The 20,851-nt window shown below is 50.5% G+C and overlaps 1 protein-coding gene across 6 annotated transcripts in view; it reads right to left on the reverse strand.

Moving 5' to 3' along the window:
• ACSF3 (acyl-CoA synthetase family member 3) overlaps positions 1 to 20,851 on the reverse strand; it is a 32,404-nt gene that overhangs the window by 9,876 nt on the left and 1,677 nt on the right. For all 6 annotated transcript variants that reach the window (XR_015729595.1, XM_060682455.2, XM_087877092.1 and 3 more), the window contains exons 2-7: positions 19,260 to 19,987; positions 18,955 to 19,110; positions 13,699 to 13,853; positions 12,280 to 12,425; positions 9,220 to 9,332; positions 3,324 to 3,450 (exon numbers count right to left, since the gene is read on the reverse strand). Coding sequence is in view for 5 of the 6 variants with exons in the window: in XM_060682455.2 (XP_060538438.2) it covers positions 3,324 to 3,450; positions 9,220 to 9,332; positions 12,280 to 12,425; positions 13,699 to 13,853; positions 18,955 to 19,110; positions 19,260 to 19,958 (1,396 nt within the window). In the remaining variant the exon portion in view is untranslated. The remainder of the gene's footprint in view (positions 1 to 3,323; positions 3,451 to 9,219; positions 9,333 to 12,279; positions 12,426 to 13,698; positions 13,854 to 18,954; positions 19,111 to 19,259; positions 19,988 to 20,851) is intronic.

Consider the following 20,851-nt stretch of genomic DNA (forward strand, 5'->3'; position numbering starts at 1 on the left):
TAGAGGTTGTGTTGGGGATTGCAATACAGATCTGTGTAGTAGTGGAAGCTGGTAAAGTGGGACTCAGAGATTCCCAGGTCAGACTGACTTTGATGCTGAAGGCTGAAAAAAAGAATGTCCAAACGTCCACGGACGAGTGGGAAGAGAAGGTTGATCTATCAATCTCATTTTGATTGTATCTTCCAGTATATATTTCTTCTTACTTTTTTCTTTGCAATAAACAGCATATCTAGCTAGCTAGAGTCTGTGAAGCTTCTGTGGTCATTGAACATGGGCTGAGTTTCTGGACAGCAGAGATCAACTGCCCTGCCTTGTGAGGCCGGACAATGCAGGGATGGACGTGTCTCAGAGACGGATGGGGATGGGAAGAGAAAGACACAGCGGGTCCATGCACACAGGAGGCCAAACTGCATAGCCTGAGATTTGCGTTTCCCTCTTATGTCAAGCGGCATCACTTGTGAAGGAGGGCTGTTTGCCTAATCTTTTCAGAGGATCCGCCCCCCCCCAAAAAAAAACCCCAGAGGAAGAAAAATGTCGGGGGAGGAGAGCAATCAAAATGCCATTTCTCTCCCTTCCCATCTCGGTGTGCTGCCTTTGGGGATGGGGGGAATCTGGGCCAGCCTTCCATTTGCCCCCAGCCTAGAGAAGGAATCCTTTTTCGTCCCCTCCCCCACCCCACATCTAACTCAGCTCAGGCCGGCGAAAGGGTTAAGTTTAATTTATACTGATTTCCATTTAATATCCTTCTCTCCCGTAGGAGCCAGCAGCTGTGAGCTGATTGTAGTTTCTCATTATGCAGCCTGTATCACTAATGGTCTGTGACAAAGGCATGCCATCTTCCAGGCCTTACCCCCGAGAGCCAATTAAACACATATACTCCTTTCCTGTTTGTGGCACATTACAATGAAATTAAACTGAATTTCAAAATCATTTTCTCCTAAAGACATCTCTTTACAATAATTAATGCATGCTATTCCTTTGCATCTGAAATATTTATCAGGAGGATCAACTCTGAAAAATACATTTAAAAACAAAGACAAAAAAACAGGATTGCCTGTGAATCTGAGTCGGCCGCCATCCTCACTTTCACTACAGCAAAACCTGTTCAGCTGCAGCTGTTTTTAAGTTATTAGTACCACTACTGATAGTATCAAAATGAGTAAATACAAGGAAAAAGTCGCCAGAGAGATCAACAGCAAGCCAGCTTAAGCAGGGCGGAGGCACGTGGCCATTGGGGGTTTCAGCACATTCCCACACAGGCCTTGCCCCGATATCAGCCCTCTGAGCAGCGTCCTCCTTCTCCTGGGGTTGATAGATAGGAAGACCCATCAGCCAGTTACTGCGGAGGCCAATTCGAACCGGGAACATTGGCCACCGTTGCGTGGGCCAGCTGGGGCCATTCAGGCAGAGGCTGCTCTGAGAGGAATCCCCTCTCTACCCAGGCCGGCTGATGGACAGGAACGGAATTAATCAGGCACCCAAGCGCCTCTCGCAAGATTAATGACACCCAGGCTGAACAAAGGGAGGACAGGCGTCCCTCGTTAATTCAAACAGCCCACCCTGGTTGGGAGGAAGGCCAAGAGGAAGTCGGGGTCAACAGGCTTAAGCAGCCAAACGTGATGCTAACAGGCCGTGTGCCATCCCGAGGCCCCCTTGCTGGGCTCTTTTCTTCTGTGGGGCAGAAGATACAAGAGCAGCTGATGGAACAATTAACCAGTGGAATGACTTTCCCCCAGAAGCTGTGGGTGCTCCGACATTGGGGGTGTTTAAGAAGAGGCTGGACAGCCATTTGTCTGAAATGGTCTAGGGTTTCCTGCCTGAACAGGGGGTTGGACTAGAAGGCCTCCAAGGTCCCTTCCAACTCGGTTATTCTGAAGCAAGGCCTGCTCTGCTTTCCCACTGTGGCCCTTCAGAAGCCCTTGAGAAGCAGAGCCTGCCTGGCCTCAAACCCCAGCGGCAGGCACCAAGAGACACATTCTCATGGGCGCAACTTGCAGCACTGACCACCTTTCTCCCTTTCACCACTGGGTTTCCTGTGCTCTAAAGCAAGGCAGTTAAGTCCAAGGAGCCTTGGTAGTACAGTGGTTTAATGCACCCTGTAATTAACACAGCTGCCTGCAATTTCTGCAGGTTCGAATCTCACCAGGCTCAAGGTTGACTCAGCCTTCCATCCTTTCTAAGGTAGGTTAAATGAGGACCCAGTTTGTGGGGGCAATAAGCTGACTTTGTATAAAGATACAAAAGTATGAAGGCTATTGCTTAACGCATTGTAAGCCGCCCTGAGTCCCCTGAGAAGGGCGGCATATAAATCAAATTAAAAAAAAAAAAAAGTCAGCCGTCCCCAACCTTTCTAGCTTGGCGGCCCTGGACAGGAGGAGGTGGGGGTGGCGGCTCTGAATAGCACACACACGCACAGCCCCATTTGTGCAAGGGGTGTGCGTGCGCACGAGTGGAGTTGAGCACATGCACACTTGCTGATCACTCACGCAGCCCAGTTTCAAACAGTCCGTGGCCCAGTGGTTAGGGACCCCTGAGCTAAGTCCCCATGGATGAATGAATGATGGTAGCAACTTTCACGGTTTACTGGGGTGGTGTGAAGCACCTTCTCTTTCTCTGCCCCGAACCGCACTTGATTCGGGCTCCTTGGGCGACCCCCCCAGTCGTTGGTGTGACGAGAAAGACGCCAGGACCAGGGCATGAATAGCTGCACCCAAGAGGCCTCCTTCCATGGACTCAACCTTTTGAGTGCTTTGCCGCTTGATGGCTGGAACCAGAATAAATGAGGCACTCAGTAGGGCCCCTGCCTTAAGTGAACAATGAGTAGGAATCAAGACTGTTGTGACAGAATCACTCAAACACTAAATTGGTTAAAAGGGGTCAAGTGTTATTTGCATACTAGGAACACCAGCCACACAACCGTTTATCAGAATTGCGAGCAACAGCTCCGTGCTGTTCCTGAGTTGTGGTCAACTGCAAATCCAGCCTATTTCCGCAACCTTGACCCACAAACCAACATGTGGGGCTGCTTCTTCTTTGGCCCTACTGCCCTCAGCAGCCCTATAAATACACGGGGCCAGTCCAATAGCACGCCTCATTGAGTAAGAGCTCAGGTGGTGGACCAGACAGAGAGAGAAGGGGGTTTCCATCACCTTTTAACTCAGCGTATCTCAGCCTTGGCTCCTGAACGATGTGTGGACTTCAACTCCCAGAAGTTGGCTGGGGAATTCTGGGAGAGGAAGTCCACGCATCTTCCAGCTGGCGAGGTTCACAAACATTGTGTTTAGCTAGACCCAGAACCTGAGATTCTTATCCCCAGCAAGTACCTGTCTTGAACCAGCCATCGGGAGTAAAGGCGTCCTTGGTCTCGGCAGGTCTGTTCCAATATTCCTGAAACACCGTGGGTCCTTTCACAAAGAGCTCCCCTTCTTTGGCATCGAAGCCTGGAGTCACCTGTGGAAACAGAATAGTCATCTACCCAATCAGCCCCAGGGGTCTTCGAATCCCATCCCCCAGCAAGGGCACTGGACACATAGCAACCCCGAAGAAGCCTCTGGCCTGCCAAGACAGGCAGCTTTCCAGGTATCTGCACTCTGTGACGGGGTCTGGAAGAATCAGGAGACAGAAGAAAGGAAAAAGAACCACCTATCTGGCCACAGAGAGAGGCCCCGGGCAGATCTGGACTTCTCTGGCCCGGTTCTCAGCATGACAGTGAGGTTCAGGCTCCAGTTTGGCCCCTCAGAGCTTCATTTCAACTGCTACCTGTCTACCAAGGGAGGGGATGAGCAAGGCAACTTGGCTCTTCCCCATTTCCTGCTGAAAACCTGAGCCAAAGGCTCCAGCAGCCCTGAGACGGTGCAGCCAGGTAGGTGGGAGAGGATTTCCGTTCCGTCCTGCACCCATGAAAAAGCTGGATGAGCTTCAAATACCTTGTTGCCTCTGCTGGGGTGCTGGCACACGCTCAGTGCTTCCCCAGCCTATCTAGAGAACAGCTCCCTGGCAGCAGGCGCCCCCTCATGCCCCCCTTGTAAGGGTTCACAGCCACATTGCTGGCTTGCAGTCAGTAAAACACACAGAGAGAGATAACGGGGATGTTATTGTAAGAGGATTTCGTTCCCTTGTAGCTGCGCTCCCTTGGATACTTTGCATGCACAGTATGGGAATGGGGTGGGATAGAGCAGAGGGGGGTACAGCAAATATTTACGGGCAATCGTTCACCTATGGCAAACCCCACAGGGCCACGTCCTACGTCTGAAGCCTGCTTTTTCCCCCCAACCAAGGGCTGGCTCTCACTTCCTCTCCTTTCTCCTTCCAAATCTCCAAGGTACCTTTCGTTGATGCACCGGATCTAACTTACAAGCAGCTGCTGAAAGCATCAGATGGCTAATTGCATAGATATCCTATTCTCCAAATGCCATATTTTAATGCACGTTTTAGCTGCTTTAATGCGTTCAAGCAACTTTAACACCGAGGCACGGCTTGTGCCTTGGAAGGCTGGCCTTTGATAGTTTTCCGCCGCAAAACAGATCCGGCAAGTTGAGCTAGCTAGGCCAGCCGGTGCGGCAGATAAGATTACATTTGTCGTGCGTGGAAATAAAAAAAGGTTGTAATAAATTCTCCAAAGGAAGAAATCCAGCTGATTATAAAATGGGTATTTTCAATGCTTCGATTTTTTTACCTCTCTATTAGCAGGCAGTCTTGGTGAGGGGGCTACAAATGGAGGGGAGAGCCAGCCCCTCCTGACACAACCTCCCCTCCCAAGCCCCAAAGGCTCCAAGTTCTTTTAGAGGTAATTTCTAATGATTCCCAAGAATCACAGAGGGCTCAGATTCAGCCCCTCCCCTCCCCCGGTGTGTAAAGGCAACATCCTCAGCCAACCCATCAATCATAATTTATTTAATAAATGCATATGGCCACCCATCTCATAAACATGCCTCTGGGTGTTTTAACGATTAAAAGCAGAATTGAAACAGGATAAAACAACCCCATTTTTTTTAAAAAAAACCCCAACATCAATACCTAGAATAGCTGTCAGAAAAACCTCCCAGATGAGGCTGAGGGATGACCGGGAGGCTTCCTCCTTCTCCTCCTCCTCCCAGTGTAAAGGGGAGTTCATCAAGGGCAGCAGCGAGTGCCTGACCCTGTTGTGGGGGAGCTAGGAAAGCCCCCCCCTCCCCCGTAAAATCCACAGGGGCTAACAAAGGGGCCATTGCCCCCCCCTTTCAGATGGCCCTGTGCTTCAGAGGAGAGTTAAGCCTGGATGGTTTTTGTGGCCTTCTGCATGCCCTGCCAAAAGGAAGCCCAAAGTGAGAACGTTAATCTGGCCAGAGGGAGCTCGTTGTAAACACCGCAGCTGTTCCCTCCACCATCACCAACGGCGGCAGCAGGCAGGAAGAGCCGTAAAATTTAATTTTTCAAGACGCACTTCCACAAAGGCATTTTCCTCCACCACGACCACCATCCCTGCCGCCTGGCACTGGTTAAAAATGCAAAGGGTTTGCGCTGCTGGTTTATATTTGCAATTAAATAATTACCTGAATCAAGATACTTAAGGAATACTAGGAAGTTTCCTCTTGGCAGAGAAGAAGGGGGGGGTTAAGCAGGGGGGAAAAAAGCCCCATCACTTCTGCTCGTTCTATCTGCATAAATGAATCATTTTATTAATCCATCCACTGAACAAAAATCAGAAATCTGAATAAACAATTTTTAATCAGAGAGGGGGGGGGAAATAAACCACACAGTGGGGAGCACTTAATTGGTGCCCCCTCCTGGCTTACACTGCCAGATGACATTGGTCACACCGCATCCACCAGCAACCCCTCCCTTCATACTCTCAGCTTTGAGACTGAACAGCAAAGGGAGAGAGAGAGATTCAGCCCTGCTCCCATTCAGTTCAACCATAGCGAGACAAAGAATTTCCTCTCCTGTACCCCGAAAGTCCAAAGGGAGACGGGGATCAAGGTAAGGCATTCACCACACACGATGCAGCCACGGCCACTAAGATAGGTGGGGGGGGGTATCAAAGGTCAGCGTCTTGAAGAAGGCAGGCAGTCAATGGTCAGGTGGAGAGAGGACCTCCTGAAGAGAAAGCCCACCTGCCATGAGGACATGGGGAGGATTCTGGGCGAGCAGTTTGCAGGACACCCCGTTTCTGTTCCTTCTACCCGTTTTCCAGTTTTTGTTTTTTATAATTATTGCTTTTTGCTCAGCCTATCGACTTCCTTAAGATGCATCTCGGCTGAGGGGGCTGGTGACTGCAAGCTTCAACTCTGCAAACTTCTGCAAACCTGAAGTTTTGCAAACTTCCGCTCTCTCTAAAGGGTGGCAGAAATGGGTTTTTGATAAGACCATTTCTAGCCTTCATCCCACGAGCTCTTCTTGGACAGCTCTCCTGCCAGCCTCCTGCCCAGGCCGGGTGACTTGGCCTGCCTTGACCACATGGCACAATCAACTAACTCTCCTAAAGCCAGTTCTTCACGGGCCAATCTAGGAAATCCAGAAAGCCTTTCTGGAAAGTTGTTCTTGTTCCCAAAAACAAAGCAGATCCATTTTCTCCTCTTTCCTTTCCTCTCCCAAAACACACAATTCCTTTTGTCTAGGCAATTGCCCGCTGCCTGTTGCAGCCGTTTTTCCGTGAGAGCAAAGAGCCCCTCGTGCTGCCAAACACCCCCATCCAGGCATCAGGTAGCAATAAACTTTTAATCGCTGTCTATTGCTGGGAGTGAAGTGCTCAGCAGCACACTGCCCATCTCCTAGGCAACCTGCTCCCACAGACCCTCTTGTAATTAAAAATTCCCCCCTCAGCTCCCTTTCCAAGCGAGCAGCATTATCTCTGCTCCAAGCGGTGTGTCCTGCAGCAGAGCTGCAGAAGACGACTGGGAAGCTGCATCTGCCCCCCTCCTCCCCCCACAATTAGAGAGGAGGCCGATTTGGGGCTCCTCGGGGAGACAACGATGAGAAGGAGCAAGAGGAGGAGGCGGGGCAAAAGTCACCCCCAGCCCAGCCCAGGCTGTCATCTGCAAAAGCCACATTTCGCATCTGGCTTTGCAATGGCGACTTTTCATAAAAGAGGCTGGGAATAATGCAATCAGCTCACTTTTCACTTTGGAAGGCTTCGTATTTTGAAATGAAAGGAGAAGCGCTTAAAGGAAGGGCGGCAGAGCGGAAGGACAGAAGGTTTTAAAAATGGGGTTCAGTTTGCAAATCTCTGCATACCTAAGTTTCCTATTTACATGGGGGATGCGCCAGAAATCATTCATTATGGTTAAATCCTCTTTTTTCAAAAACACATGAAAAATCCTGAAATAAGTATTTTCCCTTGTTATAGAACATGACAAATATACATTTTACAAAAAGAAACTCCCTCAACACTTACATGTGGAATGCTGGAGGGATAAACAATCATTCAAAAATTCTGGAGGTTCTGGAGGTTGAATTCAGTCAGCTGACTGATTTTCCCAGGCCTTTCTTGAAGCAGAGAGACCAGAACACTCAGGTTCAGCCTGCCTGCTTGCCTGCCTGCCTGCCTGCCTCCCTTCCTTCTCTCCCTTCCTTCCTTCTCTCCCTACCGTCCTCCCTCCCTCCTTCCTCCTGTCTAATCGGGTCTGTGTCTCTTAGCATTTTCTTGATCAGACAAGGGCAGCAACTATAGCCACCTGCAATGACATTGTACATTTAAAATTAGTTAAGCTGTTTACAACCTCTGACCAGGTCTTCTGGATGCACTACAATATACCAATAAAGCCTCAGAGGAGAACCTCAAACAAAGGCCATCTTCATGATTTCTGAAATGACTGTATGGAAATTTATCTTACACCAGCTCAATTCAAGCATGATGTTGCTAGCTTAGGCTGGCAGTAGCAAGTTGTGAGAAGGAGGAGGATAACAAGGAGGAGGAGGAGGAGGAGGAGGAGGAGGAGGAGGAGGAAGAGAAGGAGAAGAAGAAGGAGAAGGAGAAGAAGAAGCAGAAGCAGAAGAAGAAGAAGCAGAAGAAGAAGAAGAAGAAGAAGAAGAAGAGCGCTCTCCTTTCACCGATGCTTCCAAGCTGAGGGGGGCAAAGAGTTTTCTTTGGTCCCACCTTGGACAGGGAGGAGGTCAGAAGGAAGCTCTAACCCCATGCAATATTTGGGGGAGGGATAGACGTCCGTGGGGCGGATGAGTCCAGGGTCAAACAGAGGACCTTCCCTGTAGCAGCACCCAAACTCAAAAGTAGCCAGCTGAGGCCTCCTTCCATACCTTCTCTTTTAGGCAATGCATCAAAACTATTTTATTCTTTCACCCTGCCGGCTGGCAATAATACCGTAATCTCTATTGCTATTTTAATCTTCTCTTATTTTTGCTGGCTGAATAATCTTTGATTGCTTGCTTTCAGTCAAATGTGGACATTATTATTATTATTATTATTATGATGATGATGAATAATTGTATTCCAGGATGTAAGCTGCCTTGAAGACTTGCAAACTGAAAAGCTCCCTTTAAAGCGTTAACGATTTCTGTAGTAAAGATTAAGACCATTTTGCCCCCAGCCAGGTCAGTCTGGCAGAGAGCGAGGAAGTAGGAGTAAATGCTGCCTCCAAGCTAGGGGGGTCCAGGCCCTTCTTACAACTCAAATGACCCAGGAAAGCGGGGGGAGCGTCTTACATGAAAGGGCAGGAACAAAAGGGGATGATCTCCCTGCTCCATAAAAGGATTACTGGGCCCTCTTCAGATACGCCTCCCTGGGCAGGAAGTGGGGAAGTCCCCTGGAAAGGGGCATCAGCTGGATAATTGGATCAGCACCTGGCAAGGGCAGCAGGGACATTCATGGGCCGGCCAAGAGTGACCAACGGGCGGTCTTGCCTCTCATGGGAAGAAAAAGAGCCAAACGCCAAGAGTTATGGAATACCAAAGAAGAATGAGCCTTTCCCTTTCTTAGAAGGCAACTGGGGCTTTTTGGTGCAGAGCAAGACATGGTGAAGACTTCCAGGAGAGCAAAGTGGGGCCTACCCTCTCTTGGGGACCTTAACTGGAAAGGCTCAAAGTGGAGCTGGAGTGTGTGTGTGTGTGTGTGTGTGTGTGTGTGTGTGTGTGTGTGTATCTTCAAAACACAAAGCGTGTCTGGGTCAGCTCACTTCTTCCCTCTCAGTTGCAAGGTGGGGACAAGATGGCTAACAGTAAGGAAGCACCAACTGGCCTTCCAGGCATTTTCTTCTCTGCTCTGACCCTCCAGGCCCACGGAATTACCCTTGTGCCCATCTCGTCCCCTTCAGCATGGATGCAGAACGCAGAATCGTCCTTGGTCCAGCTTCCAGTGGCGATGCGCACCTTCACTCCGGGCAGCGGAGCCCCAACTGACCCTGGGAAAGAGGAAAGGAAAGCTGATGAAAAGAGCCGCACGGGAAGAGACAAGTCCCAACAGAAAACGAACCATCGGGGTTGCCCAGCAGGTGAGAGTGACCGAGTACCAGGTCGTTTGTGCAAACGCACCTGAAGGAAAGGCTCCATCCTTACCCTCTGGATTGCACTGCGCCAATTAGCAGCTCAGGAACGCCCTCCCAGCACCCGGCACCTGAGAAGACTGCTGGGCTTGACCCTGATTCTTCCAACCCCCGTTATAAAGAGGAAGGAGGGGTGAGGCTTCTTGCAGAACATTTATGGCTAGGTTGCAACGGCAGCACAGCAACTTAATTATGGCAAAGGGGAGAGAGCCCTGTCCACCCCACCCCAGGGGAGGAAAACAGGCAGCCTTGAGTCGTCTCATTCAGTTTCTGGGCTGCCAAAAGAGACACGTATATAAAGGACGCTTCAGAGAGAGCTGGCTTATTGCTTCCCTCCACCCCTCCAAATGACAAGCCTTTGTAAGCGGAGGTCTCTAAAAGGCTGGAAAATGCAGACAATGTTAATTATAGTGATGCCACTACGGCAGTGCAATTAAAAGTCTTTGTGTGAAGACAATAACTTCTTTGGGCTTTTAGGGCCCGAGTGACACTTAAAAATTAAGTCTGCCTGGGTAACGGAGGGTCCAATCTGGCTCCTGGGTGATGCAAGCGAAGATGGGGGAGGGGAGCAAAGAGGACTCAAAAGCACCTCGAGAGTTAAAAAATAATTTAAAGCAGCCTTTGTTTCTTTTTCACTTCTGGCATTTAACCACGTAACCGGGAAGAAATTGCTGCCCCTGCGAGTTAAGAGCTCTTGGACATTTGTCAAACTGGCTCTCCACCATCATCCTGAGACAGGCAGCTGTCAGCGCCAGGAGTGACCCTATTAGTCGCCCGGTTCCTCCTCTGTTTAAGTTAGTTGTCAGCCTTTCCCCGATACATTTAATTGGCCCTGGGCTCTGTGTCCTTTGGTATCGGGGGACCGGGATGCTGTTATGCATGGCAATGTCCTGGGAGACTCGAAACAGGCCCACACTCTTGCTGTCAACCATCGACGGAGTCTCCTCTGTAGGAGCTATTAGCCACCTCTGATCTAAACCTCCAATTAAAGTGGTGATTAGGCCCAGCGAGGCATTCACTGGCCATGAATTATTCATCTCCCTTCACAGTAACAACACCAAGGGGGATTCGAGGAAAGGGGGAGGGGGGAAGGGGGAGGAAAGGACTGCAGGAAACAGAAGCATTTTAAGCAGAGGTTTAACCATCTACAATCAAAACATTTCTCTCTCAATCTCTCATCTCCTCGCCTCTCAAGCAAAAGCTCCCCTGCACCCTCAGATCTCAGCACCTTGACAGAAGAAGCACGGGCGGGGCGAGGGCTTGCTGAGGTCTGGAGATGATCCCTGGAGGGGGGGGGGAGAGAGAAGCCAGGTAAAGGGAGATGCCTCTGCAACGGCAAAAGGGGGCATAAGGAAAGACACGTTTGGAGAGAAAAGTAGAGCAAGCGATGATTCAAGGGCCACAAGGCTCTCGCTCCAAGGACGGAGGCTGCAGGTCTTGGGGTATCTGCAGAGGAGGATTAAAAAAAGCCAAGATGGCAGCTGCAATGGTGCGATCCAAGTGCTGCGCATGCAGCTCACATTAAAAACAGGAGGACCTTTGACTGCACTGTGAGGGCTACCACATTTACTTTTTTACCTAGAGCCTCCTCTGCTTGGGCATCTGTCTGCACCACAGAGAGAAGCCAAGGAAAGCGGGAGCGTTGCCCCTCTGCCAAGTTCAATGGACATGGCAGGGCCCGGCGTCTCTCCTCAACAGCCTGCAGAAGGAGCTGTCCAGTGCTGAAGCTCCTGGCTCTCCCCGTGTTCTTGGCCTTTCTTCTCTTCCTCCCAGGAGGCTCCCATTCTGTCCTCCTGCCAAATGGAAGGGGGCGAGGGAGGGCCGTTGCTATCTAACCCGAACACCTTAAGAGTGCAAATTGTGTTTGCAGCGGCAATGCACATCTCCGAGATTCAGTTTATCACCAAACTCCATTTGGGGTTTGCCCTTCATCAAAAATACCTCAAGGCAGAGAAGCAGAGATAATTATCTGCCTCGGGGGATTTTTTTGAAGGGCGAAACACAAGTCGAGTTCAGTGACAAATTGAATGTTGGAGGGGGATTCAGGTAATGCAGCTCAGGCAAGTCTGGCTCACCTGAAAAAGATCCCCTGCCTGAGCAGGTTTGATCTTAAGAAAGACCGAAGCTTTCGGAGGGGTCACGGTACAAGGTAAGCCTCCGCTTGCATATAAAATGCCAAGGCTTCAGTCCACCCAACCCTCAAAGCTGCCAAACTAGGTTTTATCAAAACGAAAAGGCCTGTCTGTCCAACTCTCTCCCCAAATGCCTCTAGGAAACCCACAAAGGGGATGTGAGGCTCACCACTCTCGCTGCCTTTTCTCACGGAAAGGGTCTTGCAGTAGAAGATGGGACTAAAGGACTGGCCAACAAGTTGACTTAAGGTATATTTTTATATGTCTTGCAAAGATTTATGTTCTGAAATTCTGGGGTGGTGACTTAACTCTTCCACTCTTCCATGTTCACTGCTTTGCCCTCAAGAGAAATGAGCAACAGGTCAGCCTGTAGGCCAGGATCTCCAAGAAGAGAGCATTGGGGACACCTGTCTTCAAACCCTCCCGATGATCCGAGAAGCCTCCCCTGGGCCTTTGGGGATACCAGGGGTCGGTTGGGACACGTGCTAATTAAAAGCAGGGACAGCCGACGGTCTCCTGTGGGGGAAAGAACCCTCGCTTTGCCTCATCGTGCTCCATCCAGGTTCTGCTAGTGCTGAAGCATTGCTCTTCTTTTCATGCTTATAACGTGCAGGATCTATTGCGATGCCAGCGGGAGCTTCGAAGCCGCTCGCAAACTCTCTCTGGAGCCTCACCTGGAACACGAGGGCCGTGCAGTGGGTTGGAAAGGGCCATCCCAATCTCTGTCATCCCATATCTCTCCAGGAGAACGTGCCCAGTAAGTCTCTTCCATCTTTCTAGGACCGGCACCGGGAGGGCCGAGGACCCCGATACCATCAACCTGAAAGCGGAAGGGCCAGTGCGCGTCAGGCACCTTGCAAACAGGAAGGGCAGAAGACCTGCTGCAAGTTCTACCCCAAGCTGAGGAGCGATAGAGAGCACCTCTTTCCAACAGGGAGATCAACCTCTCAGGAGGGACTCCCACAATCGGGGCAACGCAGGAAGCCCCCTTCACATCTGGCTGCAGGAATCGCCTCTGGACAATCACCCGGGACCGTGCAAAACAGCCGAGCGTCACCCCTCAGGCCAACCTGCCCTGAAGCCAGATGCCGCAGCCACTGCCATGTACCGAGGAAACAGGGCAGGCCTTGCTCTTACAAGGTGGGAACATCAGCGCGAGGCCTGGACTCCTGCCAGAACAGAAAACGGGCTCTGCATTTCCATCCTGGAATCCAGAGTGGCAGCTGCAGAAATGTGACAGATGGTTTTGAGCAAAGAAAGAGGTGGTGAGCCTGGATAAATCTGCCCTCAGAGAGTCAGCAGGGCACGCAGGCAGGCGGAGGACCAGCTCCAGTCTTCCAGGAGGAATCCTCTCTCACTGCCCGGATGGGCCCTTGCAGGGAGTGAAATGCTGCTGGGCCTCTAAAGGCAGCCTCAGAAACAAGGTCACTGCGTGGCAGGGATTGCTTGGGGGGCGGGCAAATCATCCCCGTCCCCAAAGCATCTCAGAAGGAAGTCCCAATGGCCTTGGAAGGGGGTAAAGCATTACTTACTGAGCCCCAAGGCTCTCTTCCTTCACCGCCCCCTTTAACCCGAGATCTGTTTTCCATTTATTGCCACAACTCCAAAATTGACCACAAAAAGCAATTGCTCTCGGTTAAAAATATCAATGTTAACCATGTTGAAAAGCCTGGGCTCTGGGCTCACCCTGAAAGACAGCAATAACGACAGCCGGCAGGTGGCTCATGGCGCTGGCCGAGGAAAAGCCTCGAAGGAACAACCTCCAGGGACGGGTCGATGAGAGGAGGAGGAGGCAGCCCAACCCCACCCAGGTCCTAAGCCCTTTGGGATGGAAGCCAGCAGTTTTCCTAGGCTGCCTTGGATTGAACCCGCTTCCCAATGGGGATAGCCCAGCCTCCAGTTGGACCAGGATGTTCTGGGGAAATGTGCTTAATTTCAGGCTCCCTGACTGGAGGATCTTCTCTGAATGCTTGGAGAAGTTCAGGCTGCCCCGAAGAGCAGGTGGGGAGGGGACTCCATGGGTCAAAGAAAGGGCTGGGCTGGGGGAAGAGAAGCTCTGCTCCGCTGGCATGAGACAAAAGGGGCTCACCTACCGGATATGGTCCTGGCAGACGGCATGGATGAAGTCCTGGACACGTGGCTGAGAGAAATGCTCCTCGTAGTAAGCGATCAGTTTGCTGTAGATGGTTGGCACTGCCATAAAGATGTTGACCCGGGGGGCCTGGAGGCTCAGGAGGGCTGCCCAGACCTGGAAGGAAGAGAGGGGAAGCGGCGGCTTCACAACCTGCTCTGAAAAGATTCCTGCACACGTGGGAGATCCCTCTGCCCAAAGGCCCACACAAGGCGCTCTGGTTCTGCCCCAGGCAGGACCCAGAGGAGGAAGAGTCAACAGAGGGAGCATCAAGTCATCGGGGAACCAAACCACAAGCCGGCACTAAGCCACAAACGGAGCGAATGCTTGTTCCCCAATGCCCTGTGACAGGCACAGACAGAGTCAAATCTTCACATCCAGCCAGATCACTGGGGCTTCCCAAAGCTGTCAGCCCGAGGAGTCAGCCGAGCCTCGTCATTAATATTTAAGCTTGGCTAATTTGCCCCCAACTCTGCCGCTGGTCTCCCTGAGCGAGCAAAGGAAGAACGGAAAACCTATGAATAAATAAAAGACGGTCTCGGCTCTGTTATGGCAACCTTTTCTGTCCTGTTGCTGACAAATGTATTTCCTAACAACTCCTGACACTTGGGGGCCTTCCAGCCTTCTCTGGCGCAAAGACGCATGCCAGGGGGGAAATGAAGGCCTGGAGGCGGGCATTCCTCCATTCCCACTGCCAAAGCCCACCACCCTATACTTATTTATTGTTAAAGGCTAAACGTGGACACATCTTCACTCAACTCGTGATGGCATGGCATTGGCCGAAGCACGGGTTGACAGAAAGAGAGAAAGATGCCGGGCGTGGCAGGGAAGAGCTGGGCTGCCTGTAAGAGGAGGAAGAAGGAGAACACAGAAGGCATCTTCTAATCACCCGCAGAGGGAAGGCGCTTCAGTCCCTAAATGGGTTTTAGTTGAGAGCGAAGGCTCATCGTCAGCTTCGGTGGGAGCCATCACCAAAGAGGCTCTGGGCGGAGGGTTTCTTCTTCGGCAGAATTCAAGTTGGCAATCAATATTTATGCCCTGGGCACGTGATGCTAGGACAGGATAAATATATTACATAGAATACTCTGCTGGGGGCACCCAGAGGATCTCCGGAAGCTGAGCAGGGTGATGCTGCCAGGGAAACAGACCGGGCCCTGCTTCAGAGCAGAGCTCTGGTTTGTCTGCCCAACAAGAGGCTTTCCTGCTGAAAGGCTGGGAGCTGCTGCCAGTCAGTGTTGGCAATACTGGGCAAGATGGGTTGATGCTCTGTTCTAGAAAAGCCGTGATGGCTGGGGAGTTCTGGAAGAGGAAATCCTCGCATTTTAAAAGTTATCAAGTTTGGAAAACACTGCTCTAAATGCTTTCCAGTTGATCCAGACAGCTAAGGCTCTCCTTGACACAAGTAATCCAGCTGAGCAGTACTGCAAGGGAACACTCTGCTCCCAGCATGATCCCCTGCGCACTCCCGGCCTCGGAGCCCCCTGGATGTTTCCTTCCTTCGCTACGCTGACCGTTGTCTTCCCTCACTTGGGGCACCGCGAGTTGACTCAGGAGAGCAGACAATTCAAGTCAAATGCCAAAAGAGCAAACAAAACCATGGAGACCCACCTGGCAGCCGAGTCCGGTGATCAGTGCAGGGGCAGGGAGGGCCCTGGGCTGGCGCATGCCAGGACAAAAAGTGGCCAGGGACACAAGCCCTCTTGACCTGTGTGGGTGCTCTCCAGAGAACCAGGCTTGGCCACCCTGGAGACAATAAACAGGCTGCCAGGTTAGGTGGCTGAATGCTTGGATGCACGTAGAGAGGGTCACCGCTGAGGCCCCTCCAGCTGCCAGAGACCCAGCTCACCTGGGCGGCTTCCTCCATGGGGGCTCTTGCTCTTTGCTACACCCTCAAACTGTTTCCGTGCTCGCATGGCTCGGTTTTAATCAGGTCTTCATCTGTCCACTTAGTTATGTCTTCCGTGTTGTGGGCTACCTCCGCTTTTAAACCCCCGCTCTGCTGATGGCACGTTCAAAGGAGCAAATACTTTCCCCGGCCTCAGGAATCTAACAAAATATGACAGGCTCCAGTTTCCTATTTTTTCCCTTAATAATCTCTCCCTCCCTTCTTCCCTTCTCCACTTTCGACATCAAAAGGCATTACTCTGCAGCAGAAGCTGAGGACAAATGGCAGTTCTGGCAAGAAGGAAAGGAAAACAATAACTTTTTTTTCCAAGTGGGGATTTGAGAAATAGAGCCTGTATAATCTGCCACTGGTGACTGCCCCTCGAATGCCAGCATCCCCCTCCTAGCAGGAAGCAGATGAAAAGAGGAAGGAGAATCAATGTAATGGAGCTGGGGGTTGGGAGGGAGAGAGGACATGCATAACTTTCTCCAAGGACAGCCAAATGTTGAGGGAGCTATGTCAAGTTTTTGCTCACCCCACTTTCACAGAAAATAAGGTGAATGTTTATTGGAAGAGAATTAGATGAGATTGCAGAAGTTGTTTTTTCCCTTTTCAGAATCCAATTCCTCTCCCACGTTCTGCCAGGGGATGCGTCCTCGGTCTCTTTCTCACGGCCTGGCACAGCACGTCGCAGGCTTAAACCAGGGCAGGATAATGGCCTCGGCCTCACTGCAAAATCCCCTCTCTGCAAATAATCTGTTTGGATCTCCCAGCCTGCTGACCAGGGGGCGGAGGGAAGTAAAGGGAGCTGGAAAGCAGCCTCAGAACGACAGAAGGGTCTCCCTGTTCAGACTCGGTCTGATCCTGTAGCAGATCTGCGCTGTACAGTTTGCTCCATGCTCCTTTTTCCACTTCTTGGTTTAGTTAAATGTGAAGATAGCAGAACGTGAGCCAGTCGGGAAGTTCCCTGACCCAGAAAGGCTTGCCTCTCTGATGAATTCCTGAAAAGAGGCCCCGGTCTTTTCCTGTTTTCGTCTTAGCTGCTGCTTCCACACAGCCTTCCCTGAGGCCCTGGATAAACTTTGGATGCCAAGTGAAGGGGAGCCTCCATGGGGCTGGAGAAGAGGCCTGGCCACACCACAAGGCCTCATTCTGCCACTGCCCGTCCTGTCAAGTTCTCCAAGAGCAAACAAGGGGAGCAGCCCCAGACAGCGTTCCGTTCAACGCTCCGGTTGCTTCTAACACATTCCCGGACAGGACGCAAGGAAAACAAGGCCAGGATATCCGAAGGCCCGGCCGCATCTGACCCTAAACCGAATATGGTAGGCAAATGACTGAACTCGGCCCCCACCTGTATCTACAACCAGAGGGCCACGCTGCCAATTAAGTAATCTAATGAACACTGTAATAATAAAGTATTTATTGCACATAATGAAGTGTTAGTGATTAGAAAGGTTGGGTGTACTGCTGCGGTTTCTGCTGAACCCGTGCCAGTATCACTCAAGGCAGAATCGGTGGCAGCAGCCGCTGCTTTAGAAGCTGGTCCTGACTTTGCTTTGATTGACATGTCGGCCATCAAAGCGGCGGTTCCTTTATATCACTCTGTAATTGACTGCTCTCTCGAGGTGCAGAGAAACAGAAACACAAAAGGCTGAAGGAAAACCGAGAGCTCCTTCTGAGAAATCCTCTGACGAAACACACCGCTTTGCTGAGAGCCAATTTCGGAAGCAAAGGGCACTTTGTAAATAGGCAGGAATTTAAAGACAGCTTGTGTTAAACACAACAAGAAAGCACAATTTGCCCTCGTGCACTTCCTTTGTCGTGTCAATGAAAACACTTTCCTGCTCCCTCGGGAGGCTCTTACACAAATAATGACAGGGGAAAGAGTAAACAACGGCAAAGCAACACAAAGGCTCTCCGGACGCTTTCGCACGGAGGAAAAAGGGCAGGCGGCTGGTCTCTGGCTCGTCCTTCTCACACCAGGAAGCTGGTCCAGCAAAGGACCTTTTGGAGAGCTGCCCTCGACTGCCACAGCCCGAGGGGGGCGGCCGAGCTGCCTCCCACGCCTCATAGAATCCCAGGGCTGGAAGGGGCCTTGGGCGTCTTCTAGTCTGACCCAATCTTTTGTGGCCCAATCTTTTCTTGAAAAACCTCCAGCAATGGAGCAGCCAGGACTCTCGGAGGCAAGCTCTTCCATTGATTAAATGGCTACAGCAACACCCCCTATTGGAGAAGGAAGGCTAGTTTTGAAGCCTTTCAGATGGTAGCAGCCCTCAGCAGGGGGCCACAAGTGGAGGAGGCTGGCAGAGGAGTCCAATAAGCCAGAGCGGGATTGGCTGGCCTTCCCTTGGCAATACAGCCCCCTTGGCAGGCATCTATCCTAGGACGAATCGCCAAAGGGGGTGCAAATTGGCAGCTGTTGTGGAGACGGATTTCAATGAAGTAGAAGGGGAGTGCCAGAGCTAGAGACTGGAACCAGGGGCTCATTTCACTCATGGAGCCCCCAAGGCTGGAGCATCTCCCCAAGCTGAAAGGATCTCCTCTGTTGGAGCCTTCTGCTCACTGGCTCCCTCAGAAGGAACAGCTATCAAAGCTTCCTGCTCAAGACAGGCAAGGAGGGCATTTCCTGACGATGGCTTTTTCTGGGCAAATGGGCCTTTTAACCAACACGTCATACATAAATAGTAACCCTGGCTGAGAGGCGATGAACGACAGGAGGACGGTTCTGACTATGCCTACAACTGCTAGGATTTTCACCTGATATTTACTTTGCAGATGTGCAGCCCCTCCTTTTCTGTCACATCATCAAGGTCGAGAGAGGCTTCCGGGCATAAATGTCCCGGTCGAATTCCCGGCTCTCGGCATCCTCCCTGCAAGCATTTCACAACAACGGAACTGCTGTGTTGCGCCTTTCATCTGCTTTCCCGGGGCTCCCTCTACGATAAAGTGGATGCATCAAAGCTCCATCCAGTCCTGGAGCCATGATCTCAGCATCTGGCACAAGGTTTGTGCTGCTGCCACAGCGGGAGACTCACCACCCCGAAGGAGATGTGGGGGACACCAACCAGCAACTACTTCAAAGAGCCCCTTGACTGCAACAGGCCAAGCACCCCCTTCCCTGAAAATCTGTTAAGAGCTAAAACCCGCTTAGAGGGTCTCTTGCCTTTTCCTATTTAAAAAAAAAAATCACACACCATCAAAGGCAAACAAAACTACAAATCTGTAACCCAGACCAAGTGCTACAGGACCGTTCAATCGGGAAAAAAGACCAAATTTCCGGTCTTTGCAACTTAAGAGAGAAGGAAGCGGCCCCTTCCATTCCAGCCCACTTACCTTTTCTGCACTAAACTCAGGCAGCATGATGCAGGTGGCCCCCACCCAGAGGGGGCACAGCAGTTTGTTGACCACCCCATGGACATGATGCAAGGGCAGGACATGGAGAATGACATCATCGTTTGTCCAGGCCCATTTCTCAACCAGCCCGGTTATCTGCAAGGAAAATTAAGCAACGTTCAGTATTAGGGGGGAAAAACAGAATTCCACAGTCCAAAGATTGCTTCAAACCGATTGCTACGTTCTGGATTGTAACTCACGATTCTTATGTGAGCCCCAATGCAGAAGACCAACTATCAACTCACCATAGCATGGACATTCTGGTGACTGCTTAGGACTCCCTTGGGCCTTCCCGTAGTCCCACTAGTGTAGATGATCATGGCCCCCCTGTTCTCCCATTCTGAAATGGGGCAACCGGCATCACCAGCGGATCCATCCGTTCTCCCTTCCCACTTCCCGGACTGGGGAAGCGAGAGCACAGGCACACCCAGTTTCTCAGCAGTAGGGGTCATTTTGTCCTCAAATTCTTCCTCCGCAAGCAGAAGGGCACTCTGAGAGTCCTGGATGAAGTACTCCAGTTCCGACACAGGATGCTTTCTGTACAGAGGCACAGCAATACCTCCACTCATCCAGGTAGCCCACTGGGCCACGACATAGGAAGCATCGTTGGGGCACAAAAAGGAAATCCGTTTGCCCTTCAGGTCACCATCTGAGTTTCCAAGGGCCTTGCAGATTTTCTGGGAGAGGCAAAGACTTTGAGCGTACAAATCTTTGTAGCTGTGTTCTCCTCTTTGGTCAATGATGGCCACCTTTTCTCCAAAGGCCGATGCTCTGGTGAAGACAGGGACAACTTTTCTATAAGCCGATATCCATCTGGCGGGCAGCTCTATGAGAGCACAGAAATTAGTCCGGAAGCTGAAACAGTCACGTCCTTGAAGAGACTGACAACACGCAAAAACACGGGTCAAACGCCTCCTGTTAAAAAGCAGGCGGGAGCCTAACATTTTCTCTTATTCCTTGGATAAAAGTGGTGCTGAAAAAAAGAAAGGCAAAAACTAAAATCAATCCAAACACTAGGAAAGAGATACAACATATAGGGAACGTAATCTGTTTTCTTTTATGATAAATATTGGGGAGATAATGTTAGACCCAGCAAGAATTGTAAAGAAACAGGGAGCAAATATGAAAAATCTTCTTCATGTATTTGGAAAACCACAAAGTCACACATTCAACAGCTTAAAGCCTACATTAACTGAAGGAACGATATATAGGCTTGTTTGCAGAGAGGTGATGAATATATAGTATTATTTCCAAACGGCTCAATATTACAATAAAGCTCACAGTAAATAAACTTCTGAATGCGTTACGGAACAAGGTTTAGTCTTGCTCCAAAAACATAACTTTGACCAGCTATGTACAAAGCAACCCACCCAAACCTTTCTTTCTTTCTCAGATGTATCAATCTTCCCCAGTTTTCAATGTCCACTGTAAGAAGTTGCTTGTACTTAGGAAAAGCTTTTAACCAAATATATCATTAAAAAACACTTCCAAGGGCAGCATCTTTCCTTTGTTTCATTTCACACATTCTTCCCTAGAAGCATGGTTTTTTTTTTAATTAAAAAAAAAAACCCTATGCATTTGTGCATGAGCCTGGCTGTGGGCAAAAGCTAAAATCATCTTCTCTAAATTCGAGGTCTCCGAAAACAGTTTCTGTCTGATGGAGGCAGAGATGGCAAGCATTACAAGAGGTGCTAATTGGGAGTCCACACAATCACACATTCTCCTATGAGACAAGTTGCTGCAGTTGAGTGATATCCTCAAAGGGTCTTCACCATGTCCTCTATTCAAGTGTGTGTGTGTGTGTGTGTGTGTGTGTGTGTGTGAAGCAGGGTGGATA

Source organism: Pantherophis guttatus, chromosome 11 (assembly GCF_059756535.1).
Source record: "Pantherophis guttatus breed Tessera chromosome 11, ASM5975653v1, whole genome shotgun sequence".
NCBI classification, from domain to species: domain Eukaryota; kingdom Metazoa; phylum Chordata; class Lepidosauria; order Squamata; family Colubridae; genus Pantherophis; species Pantherophis guttatus.